Source organism: Lepidothrix coronata, unplaced genomic scaffold (genome assembly GCF_001604755.1).
Source record: "Lepidothrix coronata isolate B3197 unplaced genomic scaffold, Lepidothrix_coronata-1.0 Scaffold2, whole genome shotgun sequence".
In the NCBI taxonomy this organism is placed as follows: Eukaryota; Metazoa; Chordata; class Aves; order Passeriformes; family Pipridae; genus Lepidothrix; species Lepidothrix coronata.
In genome coordinates, this window is record NW_016690182.1 from 4979775 (window position 1) to 5000102 (window position 20328).

A 20328-nucleotide genomic window follows, 5' to 3' on the forward strand; every position below is an offset into this window, starting at 1 on the left:
GCACAGAGCAACCTGTCTGCCTCTGCAGAGCAACACTGAAGCTGTGCCCCTCCACGTGGCATTGCTTTTATGTGGTTTTGCGGATATTACATTCCCTAACAGAAAAGCCTTTTTCGACAACTCTGAAAAGTGTACCTTCAAGGGCACAGAGGAGGATGTCTGGCCGTGGGGGAAGAGCTGAGCTGCAAGTGATATTGCTTTCTGCAACACCTCAACACCACCAGCAACAGTGAAGCACATGCTCAGGGCTTTGCTGAACAGTTTGATAGTCAAGTGTTTGGCTATACTTGGTCTTGTAGCTCTGTGATTTATGAACGAGAGCTTGCAAGGCCCCACCTCTGCTAAGCATGTCAGGACACAGTCGGAGCCCAGATAATCTTTGCCTTGCAAGGGCCAAACTTTTTGAAGATGGATCAATGATTCACGCCAAGCCAGGCATTTGGAAAGCGCCTTGAGGAAAACCAGGGGCTGGATTGCACAAATACCTGATTTCCATGTGTGCAATCTGCCAAGAAGAAAGTACACCCTGTCCAAATAGTGGGGTCAGAGCTCTTTGTGGAGTGACTGCAGTCACCTTCTGCAAGTTTGTGCCTGTGGTTATTGGCCTGTGCTGGTTTTTCATCAAACAGCTCATCTTAAGTCAGTGGTCACTGGCAATCTCACATCACAGTGCTTTGTTTCCCAGACATGCATGGAAACCAGTTCCCAGCACCAGATGCTGGACTCTGGCCAGGCCCAGACCCATCCCCACACAGGGAGAATGTCTGAGTATGGATAAATGCACCATGGGAGCAGAGATTCTCCACGCAGATTTTGCCTTTCATCTTTAACAAGTAATTTGTCAACAGTTCTATTTTTGGCTCAGGGATGTTTGAAGAGGGAAAGCATACCAGACCAGTGACTCTGACCTCCTCTGGTAAACATCAATCTGTTTGTTTCCAAACAGAGAGATCTATAAGCTGGCTTTGGAGACCATTAACACGGGGAACTCCTTTTCCCTCCCCCTTATTTAACACATCCCGCAGACTGTTGCAGTGAGCGCTGTTACTTCCAGCTCCTGATACATTACTGTTTCACTCTGATCCGGGGAACTGGTTGCCCCCTCCGAGTTCAGGGATCCTTTTGAGTCCTCTCGCTTTATTGCATGGCCATTTGGAAGGGCTGCTCCACAGGCTGAAAAAAAAACCCAGACCCCACAATTAAGCCCTTTGCACCAGCACTCCTCAGTGCAGCACAGACCGAGAGTGGAGGACACAATTCAGACAGCACTGATGGGGCTTGGCAAAGCCCCAGGTCAAAAGCTGCAAAAGGACAAATCTGTAAAGGACAGTTGGGGTGACACCACATCCGTGGAAAAGCAGGTAGACTCTGCAAGGCCTTTCAGGAGATCACTGTTTCGGGTTTGGGGTAACGGGGTTTGGGTTTTTCAGGCTGATAATAGTTGTGTTAAAAATAAATGGGAGTGCTAAAATTTAGAAAAATTAAATTTACCTGGTTCTTTGTCTGCAATCAGGCTGGATCTATTTGAGGGGGATGGAAAACTGCATATGAATTCATCCCTGGATGCCTGTAAAGCAATATATGGTTTTTGTGACCAACAGAAGGTTACACCTATTCTCTTATAGAAGAGAATAATGCAATACAAAAAGGCAAATTAGAGTACTTTTTAAAAACAACACAGTAGAAAACAAAAATTGATATCCTTACTTCCATAACAAAGAAACAAAAACTTCAGGAGTAGAAAGAATAGTAGAAGATATTAAAGTCACAGCAGTGTTTTCCCCTTTGTTTTTCATCTTTTGAGTTGAAATTTTGAATTGTTTTTCTCAAATGTCTTATTTTTCTTTTGGCCCAAACAAGGAGGTAAGTCTAGTCTGCAAGGCTAAGGCCACCTGGGAACCACACACAACTCTGAGGCAACTCCCTGTAAGAGTTGCTGGAGTCCAAGGCTGAGTCCTGTGTCAACTTGTTGCACTTGGAGGGATTTACCACATCTCAGGGCACTACACATACTGTACAGAAACATGTCAAACATGTCAAAAAAGGGCGAGTCCTTGTACCCAGTTCTGCAGACAGAACTAAGTCACAGAAAAGCCAAATTAAAAGAAACAAGCACCTTATGGGCCGGTAGGGAGTGGAAAAACACACTTATTTCTAAATGAGCCTGGCTGTAGGCAGTGGAAGTTGCACAGGGGGCGTGTGGGGAGAGCAGGACAGACAGGGAGGGCAAAGAGGCATCACTGGGCTTTACTCACGGGACTGGAGGCAGATGCACAGGAATAAAGTGCCTCACGACTGGCCACACGCTGGAGGTTCTCCAGGAGCACCCCAAAGAGTGGCAGGTACAGCTGGGCGATTTTTGCCTGCTGGTTCTGAAAACAGGGAGAAAAACACAGGTAAAAGCCCAGGTTTCCAATGGACTCAGAAAGGGAAACTCTTGAGCCAAAGCACATGTACATATATATATGTCTATTTACACACTGTATATGGTGTCTTGAGGACATGTGTTGGTTTGGCTTCTCATCTCCAGTTCTAGAGCTGCCAGGGAGGTTTTATCCTTCTAGCAACAAGCTTGGGGCACTCGGGGATTTTGGAGGTTAAATAACATTTCCAGTCATACAGGATGTGTGACAAACTAAATCCCGGATTTCCTAACTCTTTAACTGCTACTTGACTTACATGGCTTGATTTTTAAGTACAACACCTAGAAGTAATGGAACAGAAACATTTGCTCCACGCCTGGTGCTGGCTATTGCTTCCAGCAGGGAATTCTCCACAGCAAATGCTTCTAGTGACAAGAGTTTGTAGGAACAGATTAATTTGGATTAAGTGATACATATAAAAAATGGTCTGGTTGACATTTTCTAAATGGAGGCCTCTTTTACATCCAATTATTTTTTGTTAAACATTTATTATTCTGGATTTGACAGAAAAGTCACAAAAAAAAAAGGAAAGAAATTTAAGGCTTGCAAATTAAATGGCACATTTAGAATGATAAAAGAATCCATTTTTTTTCTCGTGATTCAGTATAACAAAAGATAAAAGAAATCTTGAAAACACTCACGGGATGAGAAAACTTCTTGGCCATTAATAGAGATGGAGTCTCCTTGGCTTGAGCAAGACTGTGCCAATAGACCCTGCCACACTCAGCCTGTCCTGCCTGTGATGTAATTTTTTGCTTTGGTGTCTCTGGACACCAGCTGAGCATCCTGCCCTGGCTCCAGACAGTTTCCTGGTCACATAGCCTGGAGCACAATACATGTGCAAATACCCCATGGGACAACTGTGAGACAGGTGGAGTTTCTGGGAAGTCAGGGAGAGGTGCTGCACACTGAGAGGGCAAACACCTCCTAAGTTAGTGTGAGGGGTTCCAGGCACCCAGAAGTGCAGGAACAGTCTGCCTCTGACCCAGCCTTGGCAGGGAGGTGGCAATCTCTCCTGAAATAACAAGTCTTGCCAGCCGCCATGGGCTGCAGTTTCATTTCCGGGCTGTGTAATCACCACGGATCCTCACTGTGGAGAAAAGCAAGCCCACCTCCCACTCAGCCCTTCAAACAAGCAGAGAAGGGAGGGAAGAGGAGCTGGCTCTGGGCCCATTCCGGCCACTCCTCCCACCCTTCATGCCAGGAAGTTATCCATGTCCCCAATAAAACTCAGCAATGCAGCACCCTAGGAGCAATTTGAGGACCTAAACACTAAACAGGGGCATGTTATCAGGCTAGAGCAAGGACAGGTAGCATCTGCACAAGTAGATGGGCACTTTTGAGGGCCTTTGTGTCAGCTGGGAGCAGCACCAAGATAAAACAAACCCATCTCCAGGCTCTTTGAGCATTACCACATTCTGAGCCTCTGCCTGAAGAACACTGACAGCTACCCAGCGGAAATCCAGTGTCTCATGAGAACTGAAATCCTCTCCTCTGAGTCACTAATTAGGAAAACATGCAGCTGACTAGCAACAGAGATCAGTTCTGTTTCCTGATTATAGCATATTAATGCAGGATATGAATTTAAGCCCAAGACCAGAACATCATTGATGTTGCCTAATTTTGTTGAACAACCTCTTCGCTAATGACACTTTCAAGTTCCTTAATGGCTTAGGGCTTTATTACCTAAATACTCAGGATGAATAAGGGGGCTGCAGTTATCTGACTGCATTATTTTTGTTCCTAGATGGTTTCTCAGAGCTATTACTGTTCTACCATAACTATCAGTTATTTACAACAATTTCCTAAAAAGTAATGAGTCTACCCTTGGTGCACCATGCAATATCTAAAAGTCTGATGTGTGCATTTTTTTTCATAAAGTTCAACAACATTATGTTAAAAAGACAACAAAACAGGCCTGACCTTGTGCTGGTATCTGTTGTCAAAGGCGTGCTTGATCAAGAGATTTTTTAAGACTGAGATGGCTGTATATCTGATATCATAGTTGTCCTGCAAGGCAACAGAGGCTTCTCTGAGCAGCATCCCCACCAGGAAATGGTGCCTGCAATACTCATCAGTTAAACTGTACTCGAGATTTACATCTGAAAGAAACAGCAAGGCAACGGTTAAGGGAAATGTTTTGAGAAAAAGGTCACTTAACCTACTATAGTCCTCCAGAAGGGTTCATCACTCTCTCCTGATCTTTCAATAACGCTTGAAATGAATATACAGTTTTCTCCACCACTGAGCTAAGTCATATTAAATAATTTGGCATCTTCCAGTTCAGGATGTTTATTAATTGCAGCCCTCTCTGTTTCAGCAGCACCTGAAGGAAGGATTTCTGCAGTGTGATGCTTTGCAAAGCTTACCTCTCCAGTGAGTAATTTGTAAAGGCAGAGATGGATGAAATGGGGAAAGACAGGACACTTTAGTTCCTTGGGGCTGCTTTGCTCCCTGCTTTGCTGGTGGTTATCCTGTAAATCCCCGAACTACCCATGTTGCAGGAGTGCCAACCTCCACCAAGCATCTGTGAGTGTGGGAATGGGCAGTGGAGATGGTGGGTTTAGGACACCCAGCCCTGGAGTACTGCTCTGTAGCTCATTCCACATCCATCATGAAATATGCATTCCTTCTCTCCATGTTAGAGAGCAGAGCAAAGGCAAATACTCCTGCTGGGATAGGGATGCAAACGAGGAGCAGGTGCCAAGTGCTCAGTACTGCATCCTCCATCAGTCTGCACAGCTGGGCAGCTGCATGGGCTGGGGAGCTGGGGTAGAGCTCCAGGCAGCTGCTTGTCAGAAACTGTGAGATTCCCTCAGCTTCCCACCAGCAAATATTGAAAACAGCTCCTTAGAAGATGTGCTGACTCCCAGGAGAAAGGCAGCTCAATATCTGATTACCTTGGTTAACTTAACTTCTACCCTGCATCTCACACAGAGTCAGGCTATATTCTGTAATCAAAGGAGTGGGTGCTACAAGGATAAGGCATCACTTCCATGGATGTGCCTGGACAGTGCAGCAAAGAACCAACAGTTAGAGATTTCAGTGCAGGGTGTGTGTGCACTTGGGCTGCTATGAATGACCTTGTCCTGACACCATTAAATCTGTCAGACAACCCATACACCGAATTAGAGCTGTGCTCAGCTCAGACCTTTTTTTTTGAAAACATGTGTGAAAGTTTTTCTGTGGTAAGGCAGGGTGCATACACATAGCTTTGAAAATTCCAGCCAAAGGGTTACAACAGCTCCGTGGCTGCAAAAAATATTTTTGGGTTCATTGATTCATAAGTAGCATTTACTGAATTGTGAAACTGTGATTCAGAGGAAAGAGAAAGCAATCTGGAACATTATCTAGCTTTCATTGTTAGTCATGTTAGCAAATGCCTAATTGTCACACAATATGGTTATTTCATTAGTTGTATGCAAGCTAATTGATTCGAAGGTGTATATTTAATTTGACATTAGAGGATTTGGTCATTCCAGTTGGACCTACCTACTGAAGTGAACCGTTCCACAGCAAATGAAAAAAAATCTAATTCATGTGTAAAAAGAAAAGGGACAAATAAAAAGATGGCAAAAATAAACAGGAACAAGTAATGCTCTAAATCTTGGAGAAACAGGCCTGTATGTCATGTTTAAATATTATTTGTAAGGCTATTGCTTAACTCCCAGCTTCTGTCAATCCCTTGGGTTTTTTCCTATCACAGGATTGCAAAACCAATTGCAAGCTGGTGGCTGTGAGGCCAAGCTTGGGGCTTGCTTTGGCTGATGTCCCCACGTACAGCAGAAGGGACACACACCACCAATGCAGAATTAACTGAGATATTTCAGAGAAACTGCTCCAACATGCAACTCTCCAACTCAATGGGATGTGGTTGCTGGAATATGCTCTGTCATCATGCCTGTCTGCAGTGACTGAAGCTGCAGAAACCCTCTTTATCCACCTCCCTGAGGGCTATTCCTTCTTTTCTCAGAAACAAAGCAGTAAGGGTTTGGGCATGACCCCTCTCTTCATCCAAACAGTTGATAAAGAGATGAGGCATGCCAGCAGGGTATCTCCTTGGTGATGTGCACTTTGTACCTCTCCATCTCTGAGCCCGCAGTCCCCTGTAACCACAGGTCTGCCCATAAAACCAGACAAGCCCGCAATGGAGATGCATCACTATATCCTTCTACCATGGCAGGGAGAGCTCAGGCACCACTGCAAAGGCACTTCAGCTACCTGTGGGAGGGCTGCTGTACTGGCAAGAGCTGTGTGTAAATCTCAGCTGGTAGATCTCAGTCACAAGAAAACACAGGAGGAAAGATGGGCTGCCCTTACAGCTTCTCAGTTTAACCATCTCAAATGCAAAGGTGAATGTTAACCAAGAAAGAGCATCCCTATGTTATCATGCCACTAAAAAGCATCAGGGAGGCACTATGGATGTGTTTTTCTCAGCCATTTCCAGCAAAACTTTTTGTTAAATGATGCCAGGCAAGTAGTCAAATTGGTGTAAGACATTAGCAGCTGGTCCAGAAAGCTCTGAGAGGTCACACACACAAACACGCACACACACACACACACATATATATAAATCAAAATAAGGGATACTTCATAGTTACTGTTGCTTCTGCCATATGCATGTGTGTGGAACCACTTTAGGACTTTTATAACTACACCCTGAGGCACAACCAAACATCCCCTTTCCTCCATCAGAATAAATCATACAATCATAAAACCACTGGGCTGTCACATGGGGGAATCCCAAACCTCACTCTCCTCTCCCGTATTTATATTGGCCAAGCTATTAGCATCCAAACCTGGCAATGTTTACTGTATTTATCTAGCACAGATGAGAAAGTGGGACCCAGGGAGAATGAGGGTATCTCCATAGCACTCTTGGGAGGCCACTGATGTCCACACTGCCATCGGTGGCACAGCTCCAGCCACCCACTCTTGCTCAGTGCCTCAGCTCAGCCCCTTGTAAACCCCATCTGAGCTGCTGAGCAGCTTCAGGACCAAAGGGGACACGGTGTGACAGCAAAAGCAGTGTGGACATGTGGTGGTGCACAGCACTTATGCCCTTGGAATGCACTAAGGACTGGCACGGGCTCAAGCTCTGCTGGCTGCCTTCAGCCCTGGTTTGAGTACAAGCTCAAACACGCTGTGCCCTGCTGTGCTCTTGTTCAAAATGAAAGGAGAAAGTAACCTAGGTCACCTTCTGGTGGCCACAAGGGGAGTTGGCATTGCAGCAGTGAGTTCAATCTGTTCTCCTATATTTCCATTCCCTACAGCACCCATTGATGAGACACCCACTTCTCAGGGGATGCTGACACTCATGAGAACAAAGGATTACACTTGCACAACTTCTGTATTTAGTGAAACACGGGCAGTTTCTTTCGGATATTGTTAGTCCCATGCAAACTTAAATATAGGAAAGACTGAAAAGAATGACTGCATACCATTGTGGAGCAAAATTATGTAAACCTGAAAGAAAAGCATCTTGTCCTGAGGTTAATGTAAATCAGGCTAACGAGGACATACATTTCCTTGACACCAAACCAAAGTCCATGTAGTCAGAAGCCATCAAGACTAATAAAGTATAGCTCTTTAGCCAGTCTCTTGAGAAAGGACATACCTTGAACTCTTTGCAGCTTGGGTTTGGAAAAGGTCATTGGCAAGTTCAGAGGAATGTAGTGCTCGTGATTGCAAATGGTTTGAAGAAATTCAAACTTGTATTCAACCAGCAGCTGGGATAAAAAAAAGACAAACACAAACTATGTTTTCAGTTTGACCCATGTGCTTCCAGTTCAATGTGCTTGTTGCACAAGAATTGGGGAATCTAAAGAGCATGTGGTAAAACTCACTAATAAATGGCAAATTTCTGTGTTGTTCCCACCAAGTGTCAGCACATGCAGCTGTCACTTGGGACTTCTTTTCCTTTTTCATCCAAACTATTAACCAATCTCTCCTTTACTTCTGACTCTTTACATTACTTGGAAACTTAACTGGATACAGGCTCTTGGCCCAGACAAAGAGGCCTCTGCATCCAAAAGACTCTGCAGGAACAGAGTCTAAAAGGCCTCCAAGAGTTGTATAAAGTAATTACTACAGAGCTTTGACTAATGTAGATAAGTACAACTGCAAACCACCTTTCAAGAAACCTACTGCTTACCTTAGGGTCTTTTGGGCTGAATCCAGAAACATAATCATTTATCAAGTTAAAAACAAATCCTCTGTCCATAAAGGTCAGACAACGCTGGAGAAAAAATAGCAAGATGTGAGCAATGATTAAAAATTAAAGCAATTATGCTAAATCTTCTCCATACTACTGTCTGCCAGCAGCTCGATCTGATCCTCCAGCTGCTGCCGACTTTCCAAAACATACTTGATCCTGTTTCTCTGAAACTATTTGGATGATCTCACATAAGTCTCCCGTGGACAACAGAAATATTTAAAATGAGATTATACATATTTCAGGTTCCAAACAGCTGCTAGGCATGACTGAAAACCCAAGGTAACATGTAGAGTTAGTGCTCCTCAGAAAGAGAAAGTTACTTTCCTAGGAAAGCTTGTCTCCTCCAGAGTTTTGACAACTGAAAAAAACCCAAAGACAAGATAAAGTAAAACCATATTTGTTTGCTTGCTCCTTATTTCTCTTTATCCGTCTTTTTGTTTTTCTGATAAAAACCTTGGGAGAAGGTAAGAAGCTGCTGACCTTCAGGAAGTTAGCCAAGCTAAAGTTGACATTCCTGGACTCCTCGGGGATCTCGTTATAGCGAATGGTCACGTGAGGAATGATGGCAAGCAGCAGCGAATGCAGGGCGTGCTGGTAGGACTCGGGGAACCGCTGGCCTCTGGGCAGCTGAAACCAAAAGCACACCCAAACTCAGTGCTGCAAGCCAGCCCGAGTCCAGACATAAGTTCTTTAGCATTTGTTTTAGTTGTTTGCTAATAAAACACTGGCCAAAGACAGCACTGGCTGCAACTGCAGTAGGTAGTAACAGAAAAGGAGGGTGCACAAGCCGTAAGGAGGTCTGGAATTTTTAAATTACAATTGAGAGTGAAAAGGGGAAAAAGGGAAAAGTAAAGCAAAAGGAAAAAGGCTAGATGTTCAGCTTGGCATGGTTGGGGTTTTTTTTAAATAAAGAGTTACAAAGCTTTTCAGAAAAACTTTTGGAGGAGAGTTAGTTAGCTTGTGACAGTTCTGTAATGCAGCATTGACCAAATTTATTTTTACCTTGATTTTGTTCTCTTCCAGTAAGTACATTGCCATGGACTTTGCCAGTGCTTCAAAGAAAAACCACGAGTACTAGAACAAACAAAGAGTACTATTACTTTTCTCAGCAGGATTGACATTCCCTGACTGTGTGGAGAAGCACCTATTTGTGAGGGAGAGCTCACACTCTCAAATGGCATTTTTTTAGCACAGTTGTGCTTGGCATGGGTGCCTTTGCTACCCAGAGATGTCCTGCCAGTCTTAGGGTGGGAATAGATCCATCCCCTCTGCATCCCAGTGCATCCTGCCAAGAGCCAGCAGAGCTTGGGGTGTAAGCCCTGCAAAGGCCCAGAGGCAGAAACTCAGTCTGCCTCCTGTGAGTCACCACTCATGTATGGCTTGAGGAAAATAGGTAAAACTGACAAGATGAACAGCCCTTTGCTGTGTCCTGCCATGAGCCTAAACACAGCCAGGTTCTCTGCAAGAATTCATCTCTGTTGTAAGGGGAGAACCTCAAGGATGTGGATGTGAGGAGCTGTTCCGGTAGCTTTGTCCCGGCAGTGGGTTTAGATGAGCGTAAGTGTTGGGCTTTATACTAGACACCCTTTTCCTCCCTCCATCCTTGACAGCCTAGTACAGCCAATACTTCACCTTGAGTAGCTTATTGATGGCTAGAAAATCTGCTGATTGCTTCAAGATCGTGGCCATGGAAAGGACCAGGATTTCATGGGTCATCTTCGCCTGTTTGACACTTGGCTTCTCAGCTCTAAAGACATACTGAGGCAAGAACAACAGTGTCAGTGGTGTGCCTGCTCCCAGCAGGGAGTCTGCAGAAGCAGTGCGTCGTGACTGACCTTTACGAAGGAGCGCAAGTAGTGGTCTAGACCTTCTTCATGGCACTTGGACACGATGTGCAGAAGAACCCTGAGGAGAAACGTGGTTTGTGTTCAGCACGCAATGCGAGGGCAAGTTCCTTCAGCTCACAGAAGTAGAAACCATGTGTGTCCTATCCTGCTCAACCTCAAAACCTGCTGGCACAGCCTGATTTGCAGAGAGCCAGCACCTGCAGGCTAGCACCCCTCACAGCTCCTGTGGCTGCACCATCCTTGCACAAAGCACTCAGACACGAGGTAGCCAAAGGCTCTTCTCCACTTTTGTGCTGGACCAGGTATCACCCAGACCAGCTGACTTCAACACTCAAGACTCCTTGCACGATGAGATGAGATAAAACAGTCTCATTGTTTTTATAAGCTGATACCTTCCTGCATCCCCTGAATTTATTAATTCTGGAAGCCTCCTTTTTTGTTGAACTTGCATCATATGCTTCTTGTTACATGCACTGGACTATTCTGGGTTGTCACCTTGTAGTTCAGGAGGGTCAAGCAGACCCTGGAGAATATGCAAGCCCTCTAGAAGCACTCCCAGGAGTGAAGGCAGCAAGAGCCCAGTTTCCCCAGCCAGCACTGAGGATTTACATTTCAGTCCCAGTCAGAGGGAACAACAAACTATTGCATGTTTTGACAAACCCTACAGGCCAAACCACAAGGAGCAGTTTAGAAGCCATTTATCAGATAAACTGGGTTTTAAATTCCACTATGAAAGTCTCATGAAAAATCAGTTGCCATTAAACAGAAAGCTACTGACAAACTGGAGAGCATCAGGCCAAGCTTTGAAGAAATCTCTGGAAATTAAGGTGGGAGTTGGTTGCCTGATTCCCTGTCCTTGCCCCCTGGTGATTTAAACAGAGTGGAATTACAGTATTCCACACAGGAGAAGTCCTCACAACCCGAAACATATGGCACAGGGCTGTGACTGCAATCCCTGCACTGCATCCCTGGGGGAGCAGGGCTCAAGTCCCACATCCCTGGGGGAGCAGGGCTCAGCCTCCAACCTCCTGTTTCATGCTAGCAGGATGCTTCTGGTACAAGGATGCATGGTATGTACCAGAACCAGAGGAGGATCTCCATGGAGTGGCATCCAGCATCCCCTTTTGCCCTGGCAGCACTTCACTGAGGAATAACCTCGGGAGGAAGATGGATGTTTCAGTGCATCCCTCAGTTTCAGAGAGTCGTGGCCAGTGCTAAGCAGGGAAGGTGCTTTTGCCCCTTGAGCTCCCTTTGGTCCCTTGCCTGCCTGCAGCTGGGGCCTCCATGGGCCCGGGCCGGTGCCGCCAGAACAGCGCTGGGGGATCCGAGCAGGCACAGCTGGAGCGGCTGCTCCTGCTGCTGCAGCACAACACACCCAGCTCTGGGCAACTTGTAGCAATCCTGACAGAGGGACTGGTGTGCTGGGATGAGACCCAGGCATTGCTCCCCACATCTGCTGCCTGCAGTGGGATGTGCCTGGATACTTCAGTGCCTATAGACACCCCAATAACTCAGCTTCCAGAGCCATCTCTGCCAGCAAACCCTTTTGAAAAACAAACCAGGAGTATCTTTAAAGTACCACATTTTCCCCCATGCATCTCCCAGGACCAGGGCCCCACAAAGCCCTACAACACCCAGATGTGCCAGAGGAAGAGAGCAGCAGGGGACAGCCAGTGCTGTCACTTAGCACCCTGTACTGGGGAACCAGACCCTGCTTTGCACTGTCATTTGTGGCTTTGCATTTGTAACCAAAGACTGGATGGTTTGCCCAACACTCACATGGTGCAGTTGACAGCTACTTCATCCTCCTGGGTCACGTTTGTGAGGACTCTAAATAGTTGCATAAGAATTACAGGTAGAAACTGAATCATTACTTGGATCTCCATGGCGTGCAAACACTAAAACAAATGTTCAAAACACAGACACTTTTAGTTCAACATTTTGCAGATGTTAAACATTTACAGTCCACAGACATTCTGTGGCAATAGGACAGGCATTAGCAAATGCTTCAGGGTGTGGGCTTCAGCCCACTGGAGGATGGGGGAGCTTGGACCCATAGCAGCACTCGCTGCCTCCTTCCAGCTGACAGATTCCAGCTGCACGCCTTTGAGGAGCAGCATGAATCACTCATGGTAGGTATTAATCCTTGTCTCCGATGTGCCCTGATAGCTATGACTTAATTAGAGGTCACATGCTATGATTTGACTGAAAACCCCCAAAATTTAAGGCTGAAGTTTAGCTCCCAAGTCTTGTCATTACTCTGCGTCAGTCTTTTGAAATGCCATTTTCACAAGTGCCTTTGGAGCATGAAAACCTGCTGCCCAATGAATTGCACTAAGACTTTTCACAAAAAAGCATAGCTTGTTACCAGAAATGGGATTTAAGGGACTTGGTGAAGGTCAAGATAACCTGGTGCATATGCTCTCTACCCGTCTCATAAAACTCTTGTGTCTGAACCTCATGATACGAATCTAGGAAAGACAGTGCATTTAATTTTCAGTTTTAAAACGTGCAAATCTAATGAAGTGTTTTTAAATCTCCATCTAGTTATTGAAATAACTGAAATTATTGAGGTGTTGGTGATTAAGAATCCCTCACTTGTAGTTAGCACACACGTCTCCCTGGCTCTAGGCTGCAGCGAGGGCGCTGGGGCTTGGCAGGGCTGGGACCTGACGAAATGCTCACAACAAATTTAGTGTGATTTTAGTGCTTGGCTTCAAAACCTGCCACTATTTCTATTTCTTAAAATATTTGTACATTATTTGACACACATTCAGTAACTTTGTGGTGATACATCCCCACCACTGAAAGTGGAGCTGTTGCTACAGCAGCACTCTCAAAACCAGGCAGTGATGGAAGGAAATAAGGGTAGTAAATAGCCAATATATAATATTCCTGGCAGAAGCCTTTGGTGGACCTGCTCCAAGGTCCTTACTCATGCTGCAGAAATTGCCAAAAAGCTGGGTCTAGGTCACAGGTCGCCTCTGGTCAAATTTAACTGGCTGGTAATCCCACATATCTTTTTCAGCCTTAAAAAAAAATCCTGTTTTGAATGGGCTTCCAGAAAACAAGGAATTGTGCTACAGTTTAAAGGTTGGAATCAGTCCTAGGGCAGCAGGGGAGGAATGTGAGGCCACCAGGAGGAAGGTTTTGCCATGAGCATGGCAGTCATGCTTGTTTTATCTGCTGTGGAAGGGAGGGGAGCAGCACACAGACAATTGTGTCAGTGAGTGAGGGTAAAGATACTGCACAATGCACAGGGCCCCAGTGCTGCAGTGAGGGCCTGTTCCTACAGGACAGGGGTCTGGGTATTTGCTGATGGTCTGTAAAAACACAAACAAAGCCCACCAACAGGCACTGTTCACCTTTAGGCATTTAACGAGTTCTCCTGGGACCTCCTTAGCTCCCGCCTGAACCAGCTGGCAGTACTGGAAGAATTTGTGCAAATGTATGTCCTGGAAGAGACAAACGAGTTCAATTCAGCAGCCTCAACATTTGTCAACTACTACTCTGCAGCTTACATTCAAAAATCTGCTGTTTTACCTACAGCAGTGGGCCATGTCCCCACCAGTGGCTCTCCTGATCCCCGGCTGCCCTCTCCTAGGACTGCAGTACTGCTCCTTGTCTTTTCCAACATACCCATCCACTGCCCATCCCCTGGCTCCCGACCGTACTCAAGATTAAGCACAAAATTTCCAGTAGTGTTAAAATTCTCCTGTGTTGCACTACCTTGAGTCCCAAACCCCATCCAACACTGGCCTGGAAAAACAGAAGCCTTCCCCTCACAACTGCGACTCTTAGAGACTGCTTGACCTTCTGCATCACTGACATCCTACCGTCCATCTGAGGCAGGCTCTCCTTCCCATTACTCTCCCTCCTCCTCCAAGGATAAATTTAATTACTGGGTTATTTAACCCTGAAAAGCATCTGGGAATGTAATGTGGTGGGAAGTGGAACTACTGTGCTGCTTTCAGTGTTGTACAGAATCAGTAAGGCACTAAACCAGATTCAGATGCTGAAAGCGAATTTCTGTGAATGTACAGGCAGCTGATGACATTCAGCACAGGACAAGTCCTGCCAAGAGCATTTTTCAGCAGTGCTGACAGGAGGTGCCCCAGAGCATGTGCTGGGGATCTTTGCTGCACATCATGTGAAGCTTGAGGATGTCCACCACTACCATAAGGTGGCAGAATGCACAAGCACTTGATAAAACAGCCTGAGCTAGTTTCAAAGGAAAATCAAGACTCTTATTTTCTTGTGTCTGTTGTTGTCAGATAACTTCTTTTTAAAAAAACTTAATAAACAGTCTAATATTAACTGTGGCACTCATTGGTCTTAGAGGTCTTTTCCAACCTTAATGATTCTATGATTTGTGGAAACCTCTCATATCCACCAGTTTTTCTCTCTTTTGTGTCATTGAAGCAGCTCATTTGCTGAGGTATTTCCTTTGTCCTGCCAGTTACAGTGCAATGGACCAAGAAAACGTCAGCTTCTCCCCTGGGCTCATTCACTCACACAATCGTTTTATCACATCCAGACAAGGAGCAGATCCCTGCAAGTAATCTCAGCTCTGCTGCTACAGAAGTATCTCAGTGCTGCTCTGCAAACCAGGTACCTCCTTCCCACACCAGTTACGGTTTAGCAGCAGTAGAGACACGGCAATTGCTTCCTCTGCATTTGCGCTGCAAGTCTTCAAGAGTGAGGTGCTTGACTTACCTGGGTGTAAATTGTTGAGTCCAAATGGATTCTGATTTTAAACAGTGGCTTTGCTCCATCCACCCACTTTGCATCCACACTGGGCTGCTGTGAACGAACAACATTCAAGTGCTTGGTTTCAGACTGGTGAGAAGGTGGCTCTGTGCAGACACACAGAGCCCACGTGCTCACTCTCCTGCACTTGCCATCTGCAACAGCCTAGTCCAGCCTGCCACCAAAATATTCTCTACAACCTGTATAACCAGGGAAAGTGGAATTAAAGGTGTCCTGTTTCCCATCCCTAAGAACTTTAAGCTTTGGGGTTGCCCTGCAGTACAGACCTTTCCAGCTGAGCAGAGCACCAACAGGAGCCCAGAATTTACAGTGGCAACAAAAGCTCAACTTTCCTCTTCCTTTTACATTTAGGCCCATTTTAAATGGCTTTCCTACCTTTCGTGACTCTGTGTCTCCAAGACCCAGGTAGCCAGGTGGAAGGTTGGATGAAACCGGCAACTGCCGCTCCAGGGTGACGATCCGCCCATCCTTCAGCAACGGGACCCAGGCGTATCCCACTGTGGAGGCAACCAGTGGGGCAGAGTTAGCAGACCCACAGTGATACATGTTCAGCTCAAACAGAGCTGTCTCTCACCCTGGGAAGTCTGAACTTGCAGTTGTGCAAGTGGCTTCAGCGAGGCTGGGATCAACCACGTCAGTGTCGTTAAAGCACCTTTTACCCGGTGACTTGGTGAATGAAATTCAGACACAGCACAACCAAGACCAGGAGTGGGTTTGAGGGGCAGAAACAGTGCGTGAGCCATGGCTGTGCACCATGATGAGGGTCCTTTGAGGACTGGATGAATGGAGAGGCATCCCGACCAGTGGGACTGGGGTGTGCACACGTCTAGTGTGGGCAGGATCAGCCCCTGAGGCCCTGACCGAGTGTCAGGTTTTTGTTGGTGTCTTGCCTGAGAACAGCCCATTTGTGCAAGTCAGGAACATGCAGAAAGAGCTGTCAGATTGCAGCAAAAATCTGAGCTTTAGTATACACCAAAAACATTGAGTTTATTCCAGTTTAGACCTACAATTTTGCATTAGGTTGTTTTTAGAAAAGAAAATTCAGATAGGCTAGTATTTTAATCAAATATTTTTTTCATGACCCTACATTCATTTTATCTTGGCCTTTTCCACTCCAACAAAAATAATTTAAGCATTGAACATACCTTGAGTTTCAACGGTGTCCTGTTTTTTCGATGTTGCCTTTGTATTAATTTCACAGCTGACATGATAGAAGGTGAAAAGCAAATGATGCTTTTGATGGAGGTGAATTGGAAGCTCAATTTTAATCTAAAATGATATCATGATAGATCAGACTGTATTTTTGTGGAGTAATATTTTAGTTCTATTTTATTTCACAAATGCTATGTTGTATGCAGTTACACAAGACACATTCTTACCCATTTTAAGTAACTCCTGGCTAACATTTTCATCATATCTGCAACATTACTTATTAATGGGGGTGTGTGATTGGAGGCACAAAGCGTGACAGTAAAGACAGCAGGAAACAAACTGACATTAAAAATTGACAAAGGCTCTGGCTTTGCTGAGCCCTTCTGCTGAGGCAAAGGGCTGGTGATTATCTTTACCCATATTTCACCAGCCCTGCAAAGAGAGGTATCCCTGAAAAGCCCCTTGGCATTGTAGCATCCAGGAAAATCTGCTCTTTCCCACATTTTGGTTTTACCTCATCATAGAACTCTGGACTCTGGTTGTGATGCAGCACAGCAGCATATGCGTTTGTGGTCAGGAGAGGGCCTCCAGGTTTGCCATATATACACTGGAAACACAAATGAAGAGCTGAATTCAGGGTTGCTACCATCCTAAATTAGCCAGTCAAATTAAAACAGCGATGGAAACTTGGTGTTTTCCTATTGCCTGCTCAGACTGGCTGGCACAGCAGTGAGCAAATGGCAGCCCCATTAACAGGTACCCACCTTTAGCGGCCTGGCATCAGCTTCATCTGAATCCCTGAACTCAACACAGACAGCAATATTCCTTGCCTGAAATAGGAGAGAACAGGAGGATGAGCCATTGCTACAGGCCAGCAGCATCACCCCAGCCCTCGCTCCAGTTCACTCACCTTTGCAAACACCTTCTGGTTCTCATACTTCAAATGCAAGGGGTAGACATAGAGGTGGTTTTTGTAGACAGTGAAGGGGTAACAGTACTTTGCAACTCCTGGGACAAGCTCCTCCACTTCCACCGCAACGTCCTCACAGCTCTTCTCAAAAGGCTTTATAGGAATGTAAGAAGCTGTGACACAATCTGGAAGAAAATAAGAACAGAAAAAATTAAGTCCACTAGAAAAGTGGACTTTTGGACAGGAGATTAGCCTACAAGAGCCGCCAAAAGTCCATGGAGTGACACTGAACACATCACAAGTCCTTTCTTTGCCTCAGTTCCTTTAAATGCAAAGTAAAGAATCACACTAACCACGTTTGTGAAGCCCTCCAGTGTTATGGATCAAAAACGTCATATAAGATTGATGTAATAACACCAGCAAAAGCAGGCAGGTGGCTTCCTTTAGATTTAGGATGCAATGGCCAAACTGCAAAGCAGATGAACCCCTCAGGTAAACCTCTGCACTTGGCTCACATCCCTCCAGAGAATCCATCAGAAAGACTTATAAGGCAGTGGCTGTGCTGAATTACTCTTTTCTCATTGCACCCCCAAGATACTCTTGTTAATGAAACGGTAAAATTCCCCACAGAAGCATCAATTCCTGAGGCTCGAGCCACCAGCATTTATTTTAAGATCCAAGATCCTTACTTGTGAAGTCTAGCGGGACATCTTTGATGATGATATTTAACTGAGCTGGAATGACTTGTAGTTTTGTCTTCTCTGGTCTGCATTAAAGAGAAAGGAACAAGAGTGTGAATCTTGAAAGCTCAGGTGCTGAACACATCAGCAGCACTTCTTGCTACCCTCTGAGTGTCTTAGAAATTGTCATCTCATGCTTACACTTAACTGTTTCAAAATGTATGTTAAAATGTCTGCCCAGCCCCTACACCAGTCTCTCACACTTACTTCTTATACTCTGCTAAAAGCTTCAGCATATCTTCATTTGAGAGTTTGCTGCTGTCTTGCTTGTAGAGGGGTGAGAATTTTCCTTCAGCATCAAGAGTGCCCTGGGAGTCTTTGAAAACTGGTCTGCAGAAAAAAAAAAAAAAGGAGGTAAGTTTCCTAAATGTTGATAAATACACAGACACTGAGGTCTTTGACATGTCTGAAAGGTAGTTTATAGGGTGAGAGGTTCACTGCCCTGCACACCACCAGACCTGACTGTTCTCCCATCCTCACATGGTGCTTAGACCCCACACAGCCTTCAATCCAGCGTGCCACACTGAATCACATGGGACATCACCCATTTCCCTTCTCACCAGCCACGTCAGGAGGACACATCCAGCCCATTTCTAAGCCTGGTCCACAATCATGAACATCCTTCCATCTCCTCCCAGGGGATGCATTCCAGAGATGCAGAGCAATACAGTTCCCTGCACCAGGCCACTCAGCTCCTTGCTGTCCAAAGGCAGCTCTTTACCCAGCAGGAATAAATCTGAAGCCAAAGTCAATGCCCACACAGAGCCCACCATTAAGCTGAGGTACCACTTGAAAGAGGGCTGAGTGCTGGCTCCCAGGATTCAGATGCATCCCAGAAATACAATCTCGAAGGTGAGCAGTCAGTGTCACAGGAAAATCCAGCTCAAGAGTACACACTGCAAGCAATATAACATCAAATTCCATCCCACTGTGACAGTTTTCTGTGTTCCCACGTCATTACCATCCCTTTTGTCAGCATCAAAATGCAATTTAGCACTAGGAGGCAGTGGATGATCTTGCCTTCAGGTCTTCCTCTCATTGAGATTTGAGAGTTAGCAGTGACATCCTTTATCAGTCCCAGTAAAGAACAGCAAGGGAATGGGATTACTACCTCCAGCCATTCTCAAGAACACTAATTAAAGCAGAGTTTAAGATGGAAAACAAGCCCCAGCTGATTGCCACCTCCAGGCTGGGAGATCCTCTACTCTCATCTTGTCCCTGGCAATGGATGGTGGCAGGAGGGATTTTCTGCACTGATTCCCGTGTAGCAGGGTACGGTGTAATTTGTTCCCAGGAATGTTCTTCCCTGACAGCAGTAGCTACAGGTCATTAGGAAGGTTACTGCCTTCCCAGCACTGTTTACTTTTAAATATTTTGTTTCTAATTCTAGATAGAGCATTTCAGGCCAATCCCAATTCTGTTTTGGGAGTCAGAGCCAAAGTCTGCCCCCGGCTGCAACTTCACTGACTTCAGTCACTTGGCCCTTTGCCCACTCGGCCGACTCGTGTCTTGGATAACTCACAGCGGCAGCAGCTCCTGCCATGGGCAAAGCCCAGTCTGAGGAGACTCACCTGGCAGCCCAACCGAAGGGCATCCGGTACTGCCCCAGACGGCTGCACACCTGCTTGGCCACCTTATGGACTTTCTGGGCAGTCTGCAAAACACGAGAGAGGTGGGTTAGTGTGTGCCAGGACTTCCCTGCTGCCCTGGGAAAGGAGTGAAGAGTGCTGCACTCTCCAGGAAGAAGCATCTCTCCACGAGGCACAGCTCCCCAGGCACACAGCACAGCAGTTGCAGCAGCAGCTGACAGACACCCCTGTTTGCCACTTCACACCATCCACAATTATTACTTTGAAAAGCAATAGCAAACATTGAGGGCACAGTCATATTAAACCTATTATATTAGTTTATTTTCCAAAATTAACTGCAAGAGGCTCATCCCATACAGATTTAGAAAGTGTGCCAAGGGAATGCCATCATCACTGGGTGTTCTATAATTGACTTTTCAGGAACTAATTTTGAGTGGCTGCAACAAGGCAGCATGAGCTCCGCTTGGCATGCAGAAACTGATACTGGCTGCAGCAGGGTCTCTCTCTTGCATATTAGGAAAAATTTCTTCACTGAAAGCATTATCAAGCACTATAACAGGCTGCCCAGAGAAGTGGTGGAGTCACCATCCCCGGAGGTATTTAAAAGACATGTCGAAGCGGTGTTTAGGGACATGGTTTAGTGTTGGGCTTGGCAGTGCTGGTTTAATGGTTGGACTCAA

The 20328-nt window shown here is 45.7% G+C and overlaps 1 protein-coding gene across 6 annotated transcripts in view; it reads right to left on the minus strand.

Moving 5' to 3' along the window:
* The window catches only part of DOCK11 (dedicator of cytokinesis 11), an 81223-nt gene that overhangs the window by 27271 nt on the left and 33624 nt on the right, over nt 1–20328 (minus strand). For 3 of the 6 annotated variants that reach the window (XM_017818711.1, XM_017818688.1, XM_017818731.1), the window contains exons 14-35: nt 19631–19713; nt 18267–18389; nt 18009–18085; nt 17320–17504; nt 17174–17239; nt 16924–17016; nt 16403–16526; nt 15633–15754; nt 15204–15290; nt 13853–13942; nt 12267–12385; nt 10476–10545; nt 10273–10398; nt 9643–9714; nt 9121–9267; nt 8578–8661; nt 8041–8152; nt 5916–5954; nt 4347–4525; nt 2256–2372; nt 1492–1567; nt 1070–1173 (exon numbers count right to left, since the gene is read on the minus strand). In XM_017818711.1, the coding sequence (XP_017674200.1) occupies nt 1070–1173; nt 1492–1567; nt 2256–2372; nt 4347–4525; nt 5916–5954; nt 8041–8152; nt 8578–8661; nt 9121–9267; nt 9643–9714; nt 10273–10398; nt 10476–10545; nt 12267–12385; nt 13853–13942; nt 15204–15290; nt 15633–15754; nt 16403–16526; nt 16924–17016; nt 17174–17239; nt 17320–17504; nt 18009–18085; nt 18267–18389; nt 19631–19713 (2295 nt within the window). The remainder of the gene's footprint in view (nt 1–1069; nt 1174–1491; nt 1568–2255; nt 2373–4346; nt 4526–5915; nt 5955–8040; nt 8153–8577; nt 8662–9120; nt 9268–9642; nt 9715–10272; nt 10399–10475; nt 10546–12266; nt 12386–13852; nt 13943–15203; nt 15291–15632; nt 15755–16402; nt 16527–16923; nt 17017–17173; nt 17240–17319; nt 17505–18008; nt 18086–18266; nt 18390–19630; nt 19714–20328) is intronic. The other 3 variants (XM_017818721.1, XM_017818703.1, XM_017818693.1) reach the window with 2 other exon arrangements.